The sequence below is a fragment of the Embiotoca jacksoni genome, unplaced genomic scaffold (genome assembly GCF_022577435.1).
Source record: "Embiotoca jacksoni isolate LCO1_2020_lvr unplaced genomic scaffold, fEmbJac1.0.p SCAF_9, whole genome shotgun sequence".
Lineage (NCBI taxonomy): Eukaryota > Metazoa > Chordata > Actinopteri > Embiotocidae > Embiotoca > Embiotoca jacksoni.
This window is the reverse complement of record NW_027185447.1, coordinates 2,026,175-2,045,103: the sequence shown is the minus strand read 5'-3', so window position 1 is coordinate 2,045,103 and position 18,929 is coordinate 2,026,175. Positions and strand designations below refer to the sequence as shown.

The 18,929-nt window shown below is 42.5% G+C and overlaps 1 protein-coding gene across 1 annotated transcript in view; it reads left to right on the top strand.

The window, feature by feature from the left end:
* The window catches only part of ajap1 (adherens junctions associated protein 1), a 50,580-nt gene that overhangs the window by 10,483 nt on the left and 21,168 nt on the right, over nucleotides 1–18,929 (top strand). The window contains exon 2 of the mRNA XM_069140322.1: nucleotides 15,503–16,242. Within this exon, the coding sequence (XP_068996423.1) occupies nucleotides 15,503–16,242 (740 nt within the window). The remainder of the gene's footprint in view (nucleotides 1–15,502; nucleotides 16,243–18,929) is intronic.

Here is an 18,929-nt window from a genome sequence, read left to right as displayed (position 1 = left end):
CTTGAGGTTTCACTCTTTAAATAATGCAGAGCTCTTTTGTCACCACTCCTGGTTTCATTTGTTTGTTTTCCCCAGTGTGAATAGCAAACTGTATGAAAGCAGCAGGACCACCTGTGAGACAGGTGTATTACAGGCAGCTGAGCGGTCAGAGAGCGTATTTGTGTAAGTGTGTTTGTGGAGCTTGTTGAATCGAAGCTCCCACCTACTCCCTCATTCCCCTCGAGAGGTTCGCACTGTGCGAGCGCTGCGCCAAATACGACCTTCACTTTTGTTCTTTAATCTAAATGTCCCAAAGGTCCCCGATCACCCCAAAAACCTGATCCCCCCCCATACGCGCACACACACACACACACACACACACACACACACACACACACACACACACACATGGATGGTGAAGCAGCAGTGCAAAATTAAACCTGTAATACCTGAATAAATTCATTGGCATTGGTCAGTAATAAATGGCCACCAGTGTGCTTTAATACGTGCCGGTGGTTCTCGAGTCACCATGTTCTCTGAGGCCAGCCCTAACCTTCAATTAGTGAGTGATGAAGTTACAACATTGGTCAGTCGAATGCTGTCTCCCTTTATCTATTTTAAATCAAAACCCTTTTTTCAAATTAAAAGCCTTCAGGCGTTTCAAACACGGTCCAGCCTTGTAGGTTTTGACCTACTTTCCTAATATGAAACAGGGGTTTTTGGTTCCAGTTTATGTCGGCCAATTTTATTAATACGGTGCTTAACCTGAGGTTTGGGAAATCACGAGGGGGTCTCTGGGTGGTAGTGCTAAAATAAGTTAATATGAAACAGATTTAAAACACGGACCGATAACGCACCGAGGCTGCAACATGGTATCGAGGGGTGATTTATAGCACGGTGTCACTTCTTTCCTGAGACGTATTACTTTTCTATTCCTTTACTTGCCACAACATCTCCCAGTAATGCACAGTACCAACAATTCATCAACCACCAAAAGCAGAACACAAATTGTGTTTAATTAGGTACAAATATCAATTTGTTGATTTCTTTTAGACTGAGCAGCTCCTCCTTTCTGCCAGCAGCACCTGTAGAGCAGAAAGTGTGTCACGTCAGCAGAGCGGGAAAGAGGATGTTAACCAGTTTAATGTCAATAGCCTGCACCCATTCGTAATCCAATATTTAAACTACTAACTGTAACAGTAAACACTCCTAACCTTTTATTTCTGGGGTGGGAGGAACAAACGGACATACAATAGATGGACAATCATGATGACACTATTAAAGATAGATTGTAAACATACAGTAGATGAAGAGTATGAGGAGGACGTCAAGCTTTGTGGCAACTTCTAGATCCGCAAAACAAATCTAAGCCACAAGACCCTCAAGCACACATGTTGATTGCTGAAGCTTCATTTTTACCAAAGTTTCAGGGTACATTGTGCCATGATTAAACATTTTAATAATAATACAAAAAAAGGCATATATTTGACATTAAACCAGCCAACAGGCATCATTAATCCTTTCCTCTGTCCTCCACCTGCTGCTGTCCTGAGAATCTGCTGCTGCTGGTGGTGAGAAGGAGGGCTGCTTGGTCTCACAGTCTAAATAGAGAATCAACCAATTTTCATATAGAATTAGACTCAACTGTTTCATACAATTGCAACTCATTCACAGGAATTCAACAAGGAAACTTACCAAGGAAGGCCCCAAGTCATCGTCATTTCGAGTGAAATACAACCTCCTCTAAGTTCTTCTGTCCATTTTTGTTTGCCCTCGTTTACTCATGTTTTGGGCACATGTGTGTCAGAGAGGCAAAAATCACATCTGAGAGCTGGGTTTTAAGTTGCTCTGTTAGTCCGCAGAAAACTCTGCATTATTTTATTTCAGAGTGTCTTATTGTAGCACCCACACTGACTTTTAGAGCTTCCTCTTGTTGCAGATGACATTGTAGCCTCATGCATAACCCTCTCTCAGATAGTGTTTTAAGGTTTGGGTTGGGGCTGATGATTGGGTTGGGTCCTGATTCAAGAACCCTACTTCCTCCTGAACTCCAGGTTACAGCCGTACCCTTCTCTGTTGAGGTGGAAACACTAGAAGTGTAACATGGCACCCTTGTGACATCCCTCAGTCTTTGTAATTCCTGACCAGTGAATCTGTCGGTACCTGTTTCAAAATTCTACAGAAGTGAGGGGCTTGTAAGAGAGACCTGTGTGAGACCGGCATTACAGAGCATGAATGAAACTTGTTCTCTGCAGTAGGTCCTCTTGAGGGAAGGATTAAACCCTGTTCATTCAGTGGGGGAAACTGGATTTGAAACGTCGATACTGGTTTAACGGAACAGCTTCCTGACGAGATGGCTTGCTATATTTCTATCCATCTGTAAACCAAAGTCTCACTGTGACTCTATGTAATACAGAAGGAACAAGCAATTACTGCTTCATGGTTGTACGCCTCCGCTAGCAAGTTACACTTTACATAAATGTCTGTCAACACTTATATAATATATACACTGAAGCCTTTGAAGGGTTTTAATATTGAAAAGCATGATTCTAGTAAATACTCCAGTAGGAAACAAGCTGTCTTCAGTTAGAGTCTGTTTTTACAGTCAGAGGACTGATGGAGAGCTTCGTCACATGGTGCAACAACAAGCACATGAAGCCCAGTATCAACAAAAGTAATGAGCTTGTGTTGGAGTACGAGGAGAACAGGAGGCCCCTTGTCCTGGTTGCCATCCAGGCAGAGGAAGAGAAGACAGTTGACTACAAGCAGCAACCAACAGTGCGGTCACCCATTGGTTTGTGAACAGCCGTTATGAAGCCTCCAGTTCGGATTTTGGCCGTCGCTATTTTGCTAGCTCGAATTGGTTTGGAGGCAGAAGTGACCATATTTGGATAAACTGGGAGGCAGCGAGCGATAGATCTGACTCCATCTGATTGGAAACCCAACGCTACCAAGTCCCGCCAACCGATAGCCGTAACCTGAATGCACCACAGGCCTGTCAATCAAACAGACACACACCCAAAAACACGGCTTATGAGGCTTATTTTCTAATTAATGACGGGATTATTTTCAGATGGACCTCCAGAAAACTAATAAGAAGGAGTGAATTTAGCTCAAAACACAAAGATAACTCATGGAAAAAAATTATTGAATTTGATTTTCTACTGAGAGAAGTTGAATGGAAGTCTAGGGAGCCAGAAGCTTTTTGGAGCCAACCTCAAGAGGCACTCTGGAAATATTGCAGTTTAAGATACTTCTGCATCGTCCTCATTTTTCAGACACTGAAGACACGTCCACTTTTATATACACTCTATGGTTTAACTCCCGCAACTCAAATCAATAAAAAACTGGACTGGACTCAAAACACTAAAGCCCTTTTCAGAAAGAGCAGAGTAGACTGTTCTTCCTGAAGATACTCAAATACTTCAGTTTGTGCAACAGGCTCCAGTCAATAGGTGGCAAATTTGATCATGTTTAGTGTATGAATTCTTCAGTAGTGGGCACAAGCGTGTTTTGTGAGGTCACAGTAATGTTTGACCACCAAGTCTGAATCCTTGATCCCTTCAGCCCAAGTGAAAAATTGTGCCAAATTTAAAGAGATATTCCTTCAGACATTCACAAGAATAAGACTCATGGACAGACATATGAATTTACAACCAGAAAATACAGTGCCTCCAGCCTGGAATATTGTTTAGAATATTTTGATGGTGTGTAGTGTGTTTTCCTGTAGTGCCTCTGTTTCACAAAGAGAGCAGTGGCTGAGTTCAATTGTTTAGAGCTTCCCTACTTGAGGCTGCCTCAGCTCTACAGACATCTCTGCTGACCTCCTCTTAAAACCAGTGATTATTCTGGGTCAGACTCTCTTAAAGCTACATGCTGGAATTAATGGAAATGGGAAGGGCAAAGAAGGGCTGTTATCATGCCCTCATTTTCTCAATTGCTGTTGAGGCAAAAAAAAAAAAAAAAAAGTGAATTTACTGCACTAATCCCAGAGGGGTCATAGTCATTTCCACACAATGTGAATTTATGTTTTTTCTAAGAAAGCAAGGCAATTACCATTATTATATTTAAAGTGTTGGGAATAAGTGCGGGCGATGGAGTTATTCAGTGTGCGTCAGCATTGTTTTTCACGTCTTGCAGAGGTCGGAGTTGAGTCTTTGGTGAGATCAAGCAGCATTTCAGCTCCCTAAGGCTTCATGCACTTGTGATTTTACTGTGATGCTAATGTGGCACGAACCTTCTTCTATTATTGAACGCTTAGGCCGGTTATCATCGAGTGACAGTGTGTGATGTAATCTCTGTCCTATATATATACTCATCAGTCTCATCTGAACCAAGCAGTGATCTGAGGAGCAGAAGACGGACATGTTTCCTTACTGTACACATGCAGAGTTCCCTTCAACATGGATATTATTTTCTTGGCTCTGCAACAACATCATGTCATGTGGGAAAACATTTCTGATGTCCCAAAATAGTAAGACAATCCCTTCATCATAGCCACATAAATGATACAAGTACAATGTCATCGAGGCATACACACGTACATGTAATTATAGGGATTATAACTCAATGTCAGTGTGTCAATGTTGGTGGGATTATACTTGTAATAATATAATAACTATATTTCATAATTTTATTATTTTTATTATCTACCCATAGACTGCATATAAAAGTGGACGTAGCTTCCGGGTCTGAAAAATGAGGCCAATTCTTAAGTACATGAAACTGCAATGCCACCGAGGGCCAGTAGGCAAAGCAAGTTTATTTGTACAGCACATTTCAACAACAAGGCAATTCAAAGTGCTTCACATAAAACTATTAAAAGCATCAAAACATAAAACAAAAGAAAATGACTTTTTAAAAACAATTAAGAAATGTGATTAAAACATTAAAAACAGTCATTAAAACATAAAAAAAGCTAAAAATAGGATAAAGTAGAGTTTGGCTCGACAAAAGGGCTCTGGCTCCATAGACTCCCATTCATCTCTCTATAATATCTGATTATCCATTCAATCCACTGCAAATTCTTAAGGTGCTTCAGATGTTTACAGTCTTATCCGTAACACTGACGGTACGTCTGATCAGTCCTAAACTCATCCTGCAGCACCATAACATCAACCTAAACTTTTTGGCCTTTCTGTAAGCTTAAGTGTTGCGAGGAACAAGGCGTGCTCGCGACATCCAGTCAGTCTGGGATTACATGAAGAGACAGAAGACTCTGAGACAGCCTAAACCCACGGACGAACTGTTTTAAGTTCTACGAGGTGCTTGGCGCAACCTGCCTGCCAACAACTGTGGAAGTGTACCCAGGAGAATTGTTGCTGTTTTAAAGGTAAAGGTAATGGTCTTACAAAAAAATTGCAATTCGTTGAAGTTAACTGATGAATGACATTATGTATGGATTTCAATATAGATTGATAGATACAGGACATAGAGCTGAGAGTACATGAGAATACCATTGTTGTGATTTGATGAAGCAGTCAAAAGCAGCTTGCCTTGCCAGTGGGGTCCAATCTGCCCTCCTGTGTGCACTGCCCTCACGTGAGTCATCTGAAAGGAGAAGTGTCCTTGTTCTATGGCCTGGATGTTATCAGAGAGTTTTATGCCCCCAGAGGGGTAAGACGGCCACACGGCTCCTTCCCTGTTCTGTCTTTTCTTTCTCCATCTCTGTCGCTCTCTTAGGGTAATGCAAATGCATACTCCATATCCTCCCATCTCTATTTTAAGAAGCTTCTCCCCAGTGTGGACACACTGTGCTCGGGGCTGGCACAATTGGGGAAGGTGGAATGAATGGAAACACATTGTATGAGCCCTCACCAGCTTTCCACTGTCTTTGGTGTATTCTCAATCCATAATCCTTTAAAGTTGTGCAATCTAGCAACGGAGCTACTGGAGCTACTTAACAAGTCGCCTCAAAGTGTATGGCTTTAAAAGAAGACAATCCACAAATCCCCCGCAGGCTTTTGAGGAAAGCCATGACAGTGTCATGCTCTATAGTCGACTTGGGCTATAAATAACGTTTAATACAATGAGGCAGCAGAATGCATGTGTCTAACTGGAAAGGTGTCTGACTGAGCAAAGAAAAGATGACCATCGTCCTCCCCATAAATGATAAATGATAAATGATAAATGATCTCCCCATATCATTTATATACAGATCAAGAGATGAACATAAGATATGTTTTCCCTGACTGATACTAACCTAATATTAAGGTGAAATCATTCCAGTAATCGTGGATGTGAGATCAGGAATCTTCTTTCAACTGGTATATATATTTAATGTAAAAAGGAAACCCCCAGTTATCCCCATCTAAACCTGAAGAAGTCATCAGTGTAAACATAGCTACAGTCTACAGCGTGGAGATACTGATGAGGTAATCCTTACTGTGCTGAAAGCAGCAGTACAGTCTGTTTCTCAGTTTAAGTGTTTGGTTAAGCCTGGAAGCTCTAGGATCTGAAAGTGGTTATGATACAACAGTTCAGCACAAAGCAGAAATCACTGGCAGAGAGCTTCTTTTGTAGTTTGTTCTTTAAAGGCTTTTTCTTGAAAAGTTGGAGGCAAGAAAAACCTCCCTTTTCCTCAAAGAAAACATTCATCAGGGCTCTTGGCAATTTACCAAAACGTGTGTCCTAGTATTTGTAGTACATCTGGACTGACAGTTGCAACTGAATATTACAGTACTATGGCAGAATAACTAAAGCATACACAATTACTGAATTCCTGTCTCTACACCACTTTCAGTGATGTTTTCAGCAGATATATTTTCAAACTTGTTGGCTCATTAGTGTATTTTGTGCATCCCCAGAGTATTCATTCCACCTTTGAACATATTTTCAATGGCTGGACTTCAGATGAATTTCTACAGAAGAGTGATAAACAGACAACATTTGTACTCGTCCTCTGTGGCAAAATAATCCCCCTACAAAAGTTGGTTTTACAAGAAATCACATTAAAAAGACTGATCGCAAACCTCAACTGAAAAGCAAGTGTTGGTGAAAAGCAAGCATTTACTAGCCTGGTGTTTCCAGACCCAAATATTTTGGTCTGGACACACTTCATTGAGGATGTTTTCCAGTTGTTGCATCCTACTGGGCTTAGACCACAGGTTCATTTTGAAACTATTGGAGTAGCTTTTAACCAATCGGCATTGAGCACTGTATGCACCAAAACTCTTGCTGTGTCATAAACGGTCTACTTATGTACTAAAACTACTGAAACACATCCGCTTGCTCGTCAGTAAGATGATGCAACTAGACTGCAATAATAACACTTTTAATGTTGCATAATTTCTCCTCTGAATTTGATAAAGCAAATGTTTTGGGGGAGAAATATTTATCCCAACATACAGACAATGTTTCTGTCTTCAGATACAGTAAATTAGGAGAAACTCAATTGGGACAGTGTTCAGTCCGTCTCTGCCAAAAATCAGTGTCTTTAAGCATAAAATGAACTGTGCTGAAAAAATAGTTCAGCTGTGCTGAGGCAAAATCAAAATCTAAAGTCTTAGAGATTAGGCCAAAGCATCTCGCAACAAATTCATTTCGTATTTATAGCGTATACTTACATACAGAAATGTGATGCATTTTCTTGTCTACGCAACGACAACCAGATGAAATGTCAAAAAAGAAAGTCCTGTCAGTGAAGACAAGTATGATGGAGAGAAGCAGTCCTCCAGTATGTACTCACAAAGTCTCGTTTTAACCTTTTGCTGGGCCTGTTTGGGCCCACCAGAGAAAACCACCCACTGCAGCTTGAAACTTTGTGAACTGAGCTGGTGAACCTTTTCCCCAGTGGATCTTTTTTTTTTTTTTCCAAGTGCCATTTTTAGAAGTGTGTGGGAGAGACATGGATACCAGAGTTCAGCGTGTAAATACTCCATCAATTGCTACTGCTACCCTGAATAACAACACTGCTTATTTTTTGTATTCTGAAATTGTGAACACAAGGCTGAATCGCAGCACCTTTCCTGGGGCGGAGAAAAACCCCACTGAGAGGTTAGAGAGGGGAAAAAAAAGAGCAAACCACTGATTCAGTCGAAATCCTGCCTGGCAGACATCGTCTGCCATCGCGCCCGGCTTTTCAGCAGAGGTGGAGTCACCTTCAACAAGGCGTCTCTGAATGGCTTCGCTGGCCAGAAAATGATGTGTACTCAGTTGCAGCGCTGCGGAGACCATGCTGATAAAATTTCTATTGATGGCAGCCTGAGGACACGGGTTGAAGGGATTGAGGAAGGCGATGCCTTTTTCACCTCCCTCAGGTAAGAAGTCCATCTGCTGAGGCCTCACTTCTGAAAACTCTCCAGCAACTTCTAATTAAGACCTACTTCGCACAAGTGATCACAGTGTGATGGTGACACATGAAGTGGGCCAGTGATACAGACAATAATTAGGTGCAATATGTGATTAGCTGCAGAGATAATAGTTTCGTTTTACTGGGTCTAACGTGGTGCAAATGCTGAGTTCAAAGAGTCACACAATCCTTCATGAGGCACATGTACAATTTATGTACACTCTAAGGAAGGAGTCTAAATTTAGACTTTTTTTTAAATAGTCTCTGTGTGTAGTGCTACTTTAATGTATTCTTAACTGTTTTGCCATTTTCCGTTAAGCTTGACTTCTTATGATTACTAAAACATCAAGGCTCTGTGGAGCGTTTAAAAAAAAATAAAAAAGGCTTCAGAAGAGCCTTTAAAGTTGGCCTCATTCACAGAGACTGTATCCTGCCCTTTGTTTCTTTGCTTATCTGTGTGTTCGACTGGCACATGTTTGGCAGAATCGCTGCGCATAACAGCCAACGCAGCACTCAACTACTTTGATCTTTCTTGAGGGAAGAGCAAAATCATCAGGCGCTGGGTATCGCTGGCCCTTTTTGTCGAGATGTTTGACATGTTGCGAGGCTTGAGGATGTGACGAGTTTCCTCTTCACTGAGATAAAATGGTGGTTGTTATATCTGGGCTGACCTCAGACACACATGACATAATACTGAGTCAATACAGTGTTGACTGTAAACTATGAGTAAGATGATGAATAAGGTTCAGGTCATTGACCAGGCCTGAGTTTATACCCCAAACCGGTTCAGACTCTTCCCACGTTCAGTGTTCATGATGCAGATGATCACACCGTGACACATCAAGCATTCACATCATTTCAGTTCACTCACTGAAGCACACTAAAATCACCCTGAGCTACAGCTCCAGTACACATGTAGAAGAGGGAGGGAAATGTAAATACTTCATCCCGGGTGCTTCAGTCATTGTGCTGCCTGAGGACAAGAGAACTCAAGCTCTGCTCCGGCTGAATTCACAGATCATGAAAGGGTAGAAAAACAATAGCATGGAAACCCAGTGATCGTACACAAGTGCAAACCACAGCGCACAACTTCACATGTCAATAATCTGACGTGTGGGATGTCGACAACAGCCTCTTATGGAAAGCAACCTGTATCTTCAAGGCGTAACAGTCGGTATGAATGGCCTTTTTTATTAACCGCTCTCGCCCTTCGATTCAGGATTACGCTCTGAATCTTTTCCGCAGGCTTCAAAGGCTACCTATTCATTCATTTTGGTCTTTTGATGGTATTATGTTGGTTTTGTGCGGTTTCCATTTTCAAGGCCAGGTAAATGGCATTAAGTAGTGTCTGCAATGGATTACTCAATCTAATGTTTTCGTGTTTGCACAGCAGTGCAGCGTGGCTTTTGAAGAGGGAAGTGGCCGGAGATCAGAAACATGTCTATATTGGTTCCAGCGTCAGGGAAACAGACACTGTGTTGTAACTTTGCCAGCAGAGTCTTCAAACCTTTAGTGTTGTCATGTCCTTTTGAGCCATAGGAATGACGTAAACATATTTAGAGAACGTTATTTATATACGACTCACTCTAAAATGCAATTTAGCTGTATAAATCAGAGCTCGAGTCATATGCCTATGATATTTGGATAAAATGGGAAACCCTGATTTATGTGTGTCAGACTGTAGTTCTAGAGCATAAAGATCATGTGTTTAATTTGGAGTGCCTGTCAAGGACTAATCCTAACCCCCCTGACAGTGGCATTTGTAAGAAGCCGCAGAATAAGTTGGAAGTAGATTTACTGAATATAGTACAGCTTAAACTGGCACAGAGGAGGGAGAAGCTTGGGTCAAGCTTGGTGAACCTTCCTCCAGCGGTTTTTCGTATTTGAGCTGAGAAGCATAATCCAAATATATTGCTCTGAAATATCACATCTTGCATATACTGTTACATCACTGGCTTTCTGTTGAAATCCTACATTGCTTGAGTTTGATGAAGGACCGCAGAGGTTGGGATCACACGAACACACATGCCCAAGAGTTCCTCTCAGCTCTGGCTATAATTGCACGTACGACAGGCCTCCTGGTCGTCGGTTGCTACGAGAAACAGTGAGGAATAACGGCCAGACTATACAAACATATTGCTCTTCGTGTGTGTGTGTTTTGGTGGAGTAGACTCCAGGAGCTCGCGGATGTGCGACGCACAGAGATTTTGTTTCCCCCGATGTGTCCATGTGCCGAAGCCCAAGGTGCCTCTTTCATCTGCTGTCTGTCAAGTCCTGGTTAAAACCGTCATTCCAGCAAGTCGTTAGCTGACCTTCAAACCCTGCGTCCTCCAGGCCGACAGACACGCTAATTAACGCTTCTCTCCGTAAATGCACAAAGTCATTTCATTCCCTGTATGTCTGGCTCCAGCATAGGTTAAGGCATACTGAGATCCAGGGCTTGAAAGTAGTCCTAGTCCTCCAAAATAAGCATGTGCAAAAGTGCCTCTTCCACCAACGTATCAGTTTTTCAATTTTTCAGCTCAATGTGTTTTTTGTCTGTTAAAAAAAAACCCATCTGCCTGCGTGACCCACAGGGACTGCGTGTACAATCACAATGCTTTGTGGTGACTTGGGGCAGGGCCAAGCTCCACTGAAGGGATTTCCTACCATATTGTTGGGACTTACCTATATTCTGAAGTTAGTAACGGCAGTATGATGGAGCATGTGCTCATAAATAGGACACCAGACACACAATCCCGCCAGAAAGCAATCTGGTATGTTCATACTGTGAATACGGCACTTATTCTGCCATCTGTGCAGCACACATCTAAACGATCTTTTCTTTATGTGGGGTGGCAAAGTGGATTATTAGGTCTTATATTGCGAAACCACAGTTTTTAAAAAGCTATTACCTGCAGGCCATTTTGTACAACATGCTGTTGTTGCTCCATCTATACAAGTATATTTAATCCAAGCACCAAGATCGTGACAGTGCGTAGAAGGTATGTGTATACAATAAAAGTGAAAATATGTGTTGCCATGGTTATCATTTTACAGGAATTAATACTGCTCTGTACTGGTTTATTTGAAATTATTTTTTAGTTTTTAGAATAACAGCAATAACAATAATTAAATAAGTGTTGATCAATCATTTCCTGTTATGTATAACAATTTGAAATAAATGAAAAATAATCATTGATGGTAAGGATTAAAAATAAAGTAGCCGGGTTCAGCTTCTTCTTTTCATATCGTTCAGACAGCTCACTCGGAATAAGCTCACAGATAAAAAGTGGAGTCGACTTTGCGCTTCACACAGGTACTCTGAACGACTGCCTGATGCTCGCTGGGTTTTCTGCAGCCTGAAGCATGTTGGCCAACAGGATCTTTCAGTTTCAGTGTGTTAGTCTGGTAGAAACATAACCTTAGCGTGTCCTGCTCCTTCAAACAAATCAAGAGTGATGGAGGAAATCGGCTCGTATTTAACGGGGCTGGCTTATGACAGTACACTCAATTTGTGAAAATTCCTCTGCCTCTCTCTGAGTGGTTTTTATTTTTGCTTGAACATCAGCTAATTAACATCTTGTCAACATGTCAGTGCTACATCAGTAGGTATGAGGTGGCCAATAATTAGGAAAGTAGATTAGTAAATTAAAAACGACACCTGCAAAAATGTTACATGACTCTTCAAAATTGTTTCACAAATCTGTGTATGAATTCATAAAGACAAACTTCAATTAAAGAAACATCATTGGAGTGTAATTCATAACATGTGAGAAAAGTTTGGTGTGTTGAACTTTATAAAACTAGTTCGATTTTGTTTTGAAGGAGCAGTGTGTGGGATTTAATGGCATGTAGTGTTAAGGTTACAGATTACAAACAGCTAAACACCCCTCAACTCATCCTCCCCGTCAAAGTACTTAAGAGAAACATGCAAAAAAACTTGAAAGGCCCTCATTAGAGCCAGTGTTTGGTTGGTCCACTGCATTGTCCCTTCTGGTCTACAGTAGAAACGTGGTGGTGCAATATGCCACGCTCCAGGAACCGCTCCCTATAAATTAAAAAAGGGCTCATTCTAAGGTCATAAAAACCAGACGATTCCTAGTTTCTGGTGATTTTCCACTACTGAATAAAAATTCGTGAATATTCTTCCAATAAGTCCCAAATCCTACATACTGGACCTTTAAGAGTGACTCAGCTGATTATACAGTACGTTAGGAAATGATCAGAATGAGGAGCGTTATCAAAAGTGAGGCACCACTGAGCATCCTCTGTGCTGGCCGGCAGATTTAGTATATTCATCTCTTTTGTCAGGCTTCCTGAGAACTGTCCCTGACTGTGAGACTGAAGATGATGCTGCCACAGCAGTAACAGTCATGAAACTATTTGTATCTATCTTACTGTTGGGAAAACATGAAAATGGAAGTTTCTATTTGGTCTATTCAGTCTCAAAATGTTTTGATTCCTCTTTCCCCTGAGAAACCAGGTCGATTTCAGGGCTGGTGACATGTGATTTTTATACACCTATCTGTCACTGATAACAAACAATAACTCGCCCACCTTTCATAAATCTTATGACAGACTATTAGTGATCAGTCCCCTGTGTTGCCTTTAGTCACCATCTACCCCGAGGCTGCTCTGAACAGCTCCACATGGTTGTTGCCTTCCACGTTTGAGCAGTTGGAAAGCAAACATGCTCATTAAACATTTACAGCTCTCCTTTTCCTGATGTAAATTGACAGCATTCATGATTGAGTAGCAACCGTTTTCCATATCAGATGTTGCATTAATTTGGCCCGCAGCGTTAAAACTGTATCACCTCGAGTGTGCTGATTGGACACCTGCCAGAATCTCAGTCTGAGGTCAGGGCCAAAACACTCACGAGACAAACTGTTATCCATATTTTTAGCTGTCAATAATCCACTGACCTTGTCGCAGCTCTTTCACGACCACATCAGTCACCATTTATGACTTAATTAAAATGCCATTCTAAATGATTTATCAGTGGCTTGCTGGTACCTCACACCTCAAATATAAGGGAGGTTGATAAATAAAAACACATTTTGCCTCCTGATAACCAGTGCGAGTATCTACAATTAACAAATGAAAATGTTGAAAGTCTAAAATTCGCACTGATATGCTGGATTATCTCTGAATTCGGATTGAACTACGTCTGTGATGCATGAGAGTTTCAAAGCAACGAGTCAAGCCTCTCTCTTCACTGCAGGGAAGCATGTATGTTACTGTCAATTTTACAAACCCTGCAAACAAGCTCACCTTTATCCTCGTTCATACAAGGGGGCATCAGCAGGCTCAGAGACTGCTCCTGTTGAACGATGCCCAACACCGTCATGTGCACGGAGCACTGAGAAGCTGTAACCTTCGTGAGTAAGTCCTCCAAGTTTCAGCACCTGAGTTACACGTGCATGAACAGTGGTCTAGAACCTGAGTAGGGAGCGCACATCAAAGTTTGTGACAACCATCTTGCCACAGTTCAAGTCATTTACACGGAATGTTTTCACTCAGACGCATCAGAATATCACAGCAGACCTCCATGTTGACAGTCTGACCCTGGGCGACTACTTCATGGTGCACAATGACCCCCAATGTCAACGGAAATCCACCTGGTTGTGCGCCTGGCCCGATGCGCCTTTTTTCGTTGCTGCCCTCTGCAACGCGAATGTCACTCAAAACATCTCTCCAGGCTCAATGTGTCGCAACTATTTTTTTACGCAAAATAGTGAGCCCTCTGATCATGTCCACGAGAAATCGACGTGCCCATGGACCAGCGCTCCCAAAAATGGGCTTAACTTGGGTGCTGATTGAAGTGATGAAACTTGGAGGACTTCCTCACGAAGATTACAGATTTTCTGTGTTCTGTGCACGTTACAGTGCTGCACATTGTCCGTGCGCAACAGGAGCAGTCTCAGAACTTCTTGATCCACCCTCGTATTTCAAATCCAAAATCAGTCCTTTTTCTCTTACACGGTAGCCAAAAGCAGCAATTGCCTAGTTTACTGACTGAGAAGAGGGCATACAGGGGTCAGACAGACGTTCTAGGAACAGACACTGGAGTAGGTCAAATTGGTATTCTGGGTAAGTAGAGATAACTTAGTTGAGCTTAGTGCAGTCTCGACTCTCTTTGTGCCATTGGCTGAGCGTTAGTATCTGATAAACACAGTAATGCTGATTTGCATGAAGGAAGAATCACTTATGACAAGAGCAATTTTAACACACCTACACACCACCACCTACCTAAAACAGCCACCATTACAAGTCCGGTTTGTCTCATCAAATGTCACTGGATGATAGAGACTTGAAAAAAACAAAAGCTGATGATTATATGATCGACAGATGCTGTTCTGTTACCTCTTACAGTCGATGAACCCATTCACACTTTTCCATCTATCACCACCTCTGTGATGCCTTCAAAATGAGTCCTCAGTGTGGGCTTAATTTGGCCAAGGACAGCAGAGATGAAAGATAGCCCATAATGAGGTTTCTCCCTGAGGAATCAATGTGTAGCTTTGTCCCCGGGGCCACTGAAGGTTGTCTGTAAAATCCGTCCACTGCGGGGTCTAAGCCCGAACAGGCAGCCGATGTATCACCTCGCCACCCTGTTGATCAGCTGGAGGGAAGTTTACACAGGAACATTTTGGGGCATCTGTTGGTACTGAACAAAAAAATGCCAAATAGTAATCTAGGTGAAGCTTTCTGGGATGTACTTGTCATGCTGTGTCTTGGGCTGGTACTGCACGTTACCTTCCCCCGATCATTGCTTTGCATAATCAAATCGCCCTTTGGGAATGAGATGACTTTGTGTCTGGGGGAGATAATGCAGAATATGATGATCAGCTAAACCAGGCCTGACCTTGTATGTTGGTGTAATCATCCCTGGATTGATATGAATCTGTCACATCAAGGATAAGTCCCTACTGCTTTTGACAGTCTGAGAGCAGAGAGTGCAATTCCATAATCTTTCTCATGTTCTACAACATTTACTTTGTGTCTGACCTTTATGCTATATTTCAAGAGGCGCTTTGCGGAGCTAATTATGATCGAAGCTTAATTGAGTGGGTGTTTAAGAAGTTGTGGAGTAGAACTTTGCTAAGTGTGCAAATAGAGGATGAATACAGATGCAAATCTTTACAGTAGGACAGTAACTTGAAGGAGAAAACCAGATTTGTATGTCTTCAACATTTAGTGCCTGAATCCTAAACAGTTTGTCTGGTTTCCTTTCTCTTTTCCCTGCAGTCCTTCTGCTCTGAGGCCAGGCAGCTGTGTGGGGCACCGGGTGTGGATCCTGCTGGCCATGACTCACCTTACCTTGGACTTCTCTGTGTGCAGCCCCCTCAGTCAGGGTCTGGGGATCAAACTCACGCCTAAATCGGTGCCTCGCTCACGGCCTCGTTTGCAGCCCCTCTGGGACACGCCCAACAAGCTTCACTGGAGAACGGTGAGCCCGCTGGCCCGCCGGCTACTCAACCCTGTCCCTCCACCCCCAGACAGCAGGGTAGGGATAGGCCCAAAGGTCAAAGGTCAAAAGCATCGGAAGCCAGCACGTAAAGGACAAGCAGCGTGTAAGGAGTGCCGGTTGAGATACTCTCAAATAGAGACGGGCGATCCGTTGGCTGTAATAGCGGAAGCTCCAGCAGCTTTATCAAGCGGGAGGTTGTTAATTAGAGCCAGGAGGCAGCTCAAGTGGGACAGCTATGACAAGTCTCAGGAGGGCCGGACTACCACGGTGGCTGGATTTATTGACTGGGGACCCACAGGGACAGATAGCATAGACGACAACGGCAAGCCGGAAGCCAATGTATCGCTGTCCACCAGGGCCTCCACTACCACAGTGGCCACAACCACTAGCACTACAACCAAGCTCTCCCAAAGGACGTTCACTGTGGTGACCACAACGGAGTCCAAGAGCACCACCAAGCCCACTATCAGCAACACGGAGACTGTCAAACCACCAAAGCCATATGGGGACACACCAGGTAAGACTTAAAGAACAGCTCAACAACTATGGTTAATATGAGGGAGTAGGCTGAAATAAATACAATCTATAGTCGCCTTTGTTGCATTTTTTTCCTGTCGTCACACACCCAACGGCTTCAATACTAAACAGGGGCAGTGCTGTGAAGATGTTCCCTTAAAGGCAACGGCGTCCAACCCTGTGCCTCAGGCTTTTCTCTGCAGGTTGTCATTTTAACAAAACGATGAGTGAGTCGACCTTTACGCAAAGACAATTAATGAATTAATTGAATCGGTAATAAAAAAAACAAAGAAGAAATAAATGATACCATGAATAGACTTTTGTTCTGCAATGTTTTGAATGACATTATTGTATGATGCGATGATACCAATGGAACTTCTGTATGAATATACTTATTCTTAGACTTATACTATATTCGGCCTTTAATCTATTTATACCAATGTCCCTTTGATCCATGGAGCGATTACACACATAATGATGAACTCAAAACAAAACCACTGACTCAGAAATGTTCACTTTTGCCATTTTCTCTCGGAGGCTGGGCCGTGTATGCAGTCCTACATTTCAGAAAAGTCGAGATGAAAGAGAGAACTTGGATGCTGAACACTGGTCACACAGACGCAAAATTCTCACCCACAACCACCACCACCGCCCCCGGAGAGACGACTGCCAAATAGCGGCGAGTCCAGCTTGGTATTTGGTGCGTTCCAACAAACACCACTGACGTGCGTTCACATGTGGGCTGCTGATGTGGGATCACACTCATATTGTTGCGCTGTGGACTTCTGCTGGATGGTCGGGGTGCCTTTATGTGGGTGGGACTGTGTGAAAAAACAAACTGTGCTGCACATTTCTGATGAAGCTCCTTGTCGGCTGGTTTGGCAACATTATTTGTCAAGCAGGGGGCACTCGGCCGTTCACTCCCTCCGCAGGACTACGGGGGCAAGAGCCACGTTTCATTGGGAATCGGGAATTCCAAATTGGCAAGAAAAAAAAGGGGGTAAAATTGGGCTTCTGTCATTTATTTCTAAAGGTATTACGAGTCTTTTCACAACCTGTCGAATTATCTACTTTTCATGATTTGCAGCTCAGGGAAATGGCCTCTAATTCACAGGCTCATGTCCTTGACCACACTGTTGCCCTCATGCTTGAAATACAGCACATGGGCATATGTGACTTTTATGTGTGCTGTGGATTCACAAACCTCTCAGCCAGGCAGATTAAATTTAACATTTCATTAACTCTATAAGAAACATGGCTTTTTAAATGGACCCTATGAGCAGTCATAAAACATAAGTCATGTTTAACAACTTATGAACAGGAATTATGCTAATTAAGATGTACCATTTTTGTGCACTAATAAAACAATTGTAAAATTTGGCACAGAACAGTGATCAAAAGTCCACTTATTCAGGTACAATAAAAAATGTCTCAAGGTGCAGAGGAATATAAAAGGTTTCATGAAATGGGGCTCTTTGATTTCCCTAATAACTACATTATACCGTAATTATTCAGATAATAGATTCAAACTGCACCAGATCCTGAACAGGGACCACGAGCACACCTAAGTCTCATAGACCGTTACTGCTCATGAAACACCGAGCTCTAACGTTGGAACAAAAGATGACTATAAAACAAAAGATGACTATAAAAGTAGGTTTTCATTTTAGTGGCGTAAATATATGTTGCACTATTCTGACTGACTGGCGGGACGTAATTGCCTTGTCAGAGTTGTTGTGATCGCTTAATTTTTCTCTTGATTGGTCGGCGAAACTTGAGACCACCTGTGATTCAAATGACGGCTTGATATTGTATCCTGCAGGAAATCAGTCACCACAGCTAACTGAGGCACTGATAAGGAAGGAAAGATATTTCTCTTTTCCGACTGGGTGCACATTATTGTATCAATAGGCGCACGGTGTCTCATCAGAGCAGATGAATCGAAATCACTTTTCAAAGCAGTGCTGTAACAAACTTTCCTTTGCTTTCACAACACATTAACCCATGTCTGCCTCACATTAGCCCCAAGGCGAGATATAATTACCACGTCGACAGCGCGGCGTCGGCCTGCTGATGTAATGAAAGTATTGCAGACGGAGAGGTGCTTCGCTTTATCTTCGTCTCTTACTCTTAGTGTGTCTCCTGCTCTCTTTGTGAGGATGTGTATGGAAATATTACGTTTAATCTTAGCCTGATGAACCCAAACGCAGATTAGGAAGATCTCAAGTACAAATCTTAAACTGATTGTCCTAATCAGAGCTCATAACTCTGCTCCTGCCGTGTGTTTTTTACAGCATGTGTTCAGTTAACCCAAAAAGTCTGTCTCTCACAGAGGGGGGAGGGGGGGGAGTGGTTATGATCACTGCATACACAGATCTGACATTTTTCTATTGTACAAGGAAAGAAAGTTCTTGCGTCGTTTAACTGGAGACTTAAAGAATAATTTGGATTCGTTACAACAAGGTGTTGGGCAGGCACACACGCACGCAGCGTCACGATAACTGAGATGTATTGAAATGAAATGAAAAATGCAAAACCGGTGCAAAGACTGTGAATGCATTATGTATGTCTGTTTATGTGCATGCAAAGATGGGATGTCCTGAATGCTGACATGCGGACCGTATGCATTTGGCACCCGGCTGGTTATGTACTGTATGCGGCTCGTCATCCTCATCCTTCATCCAAGTT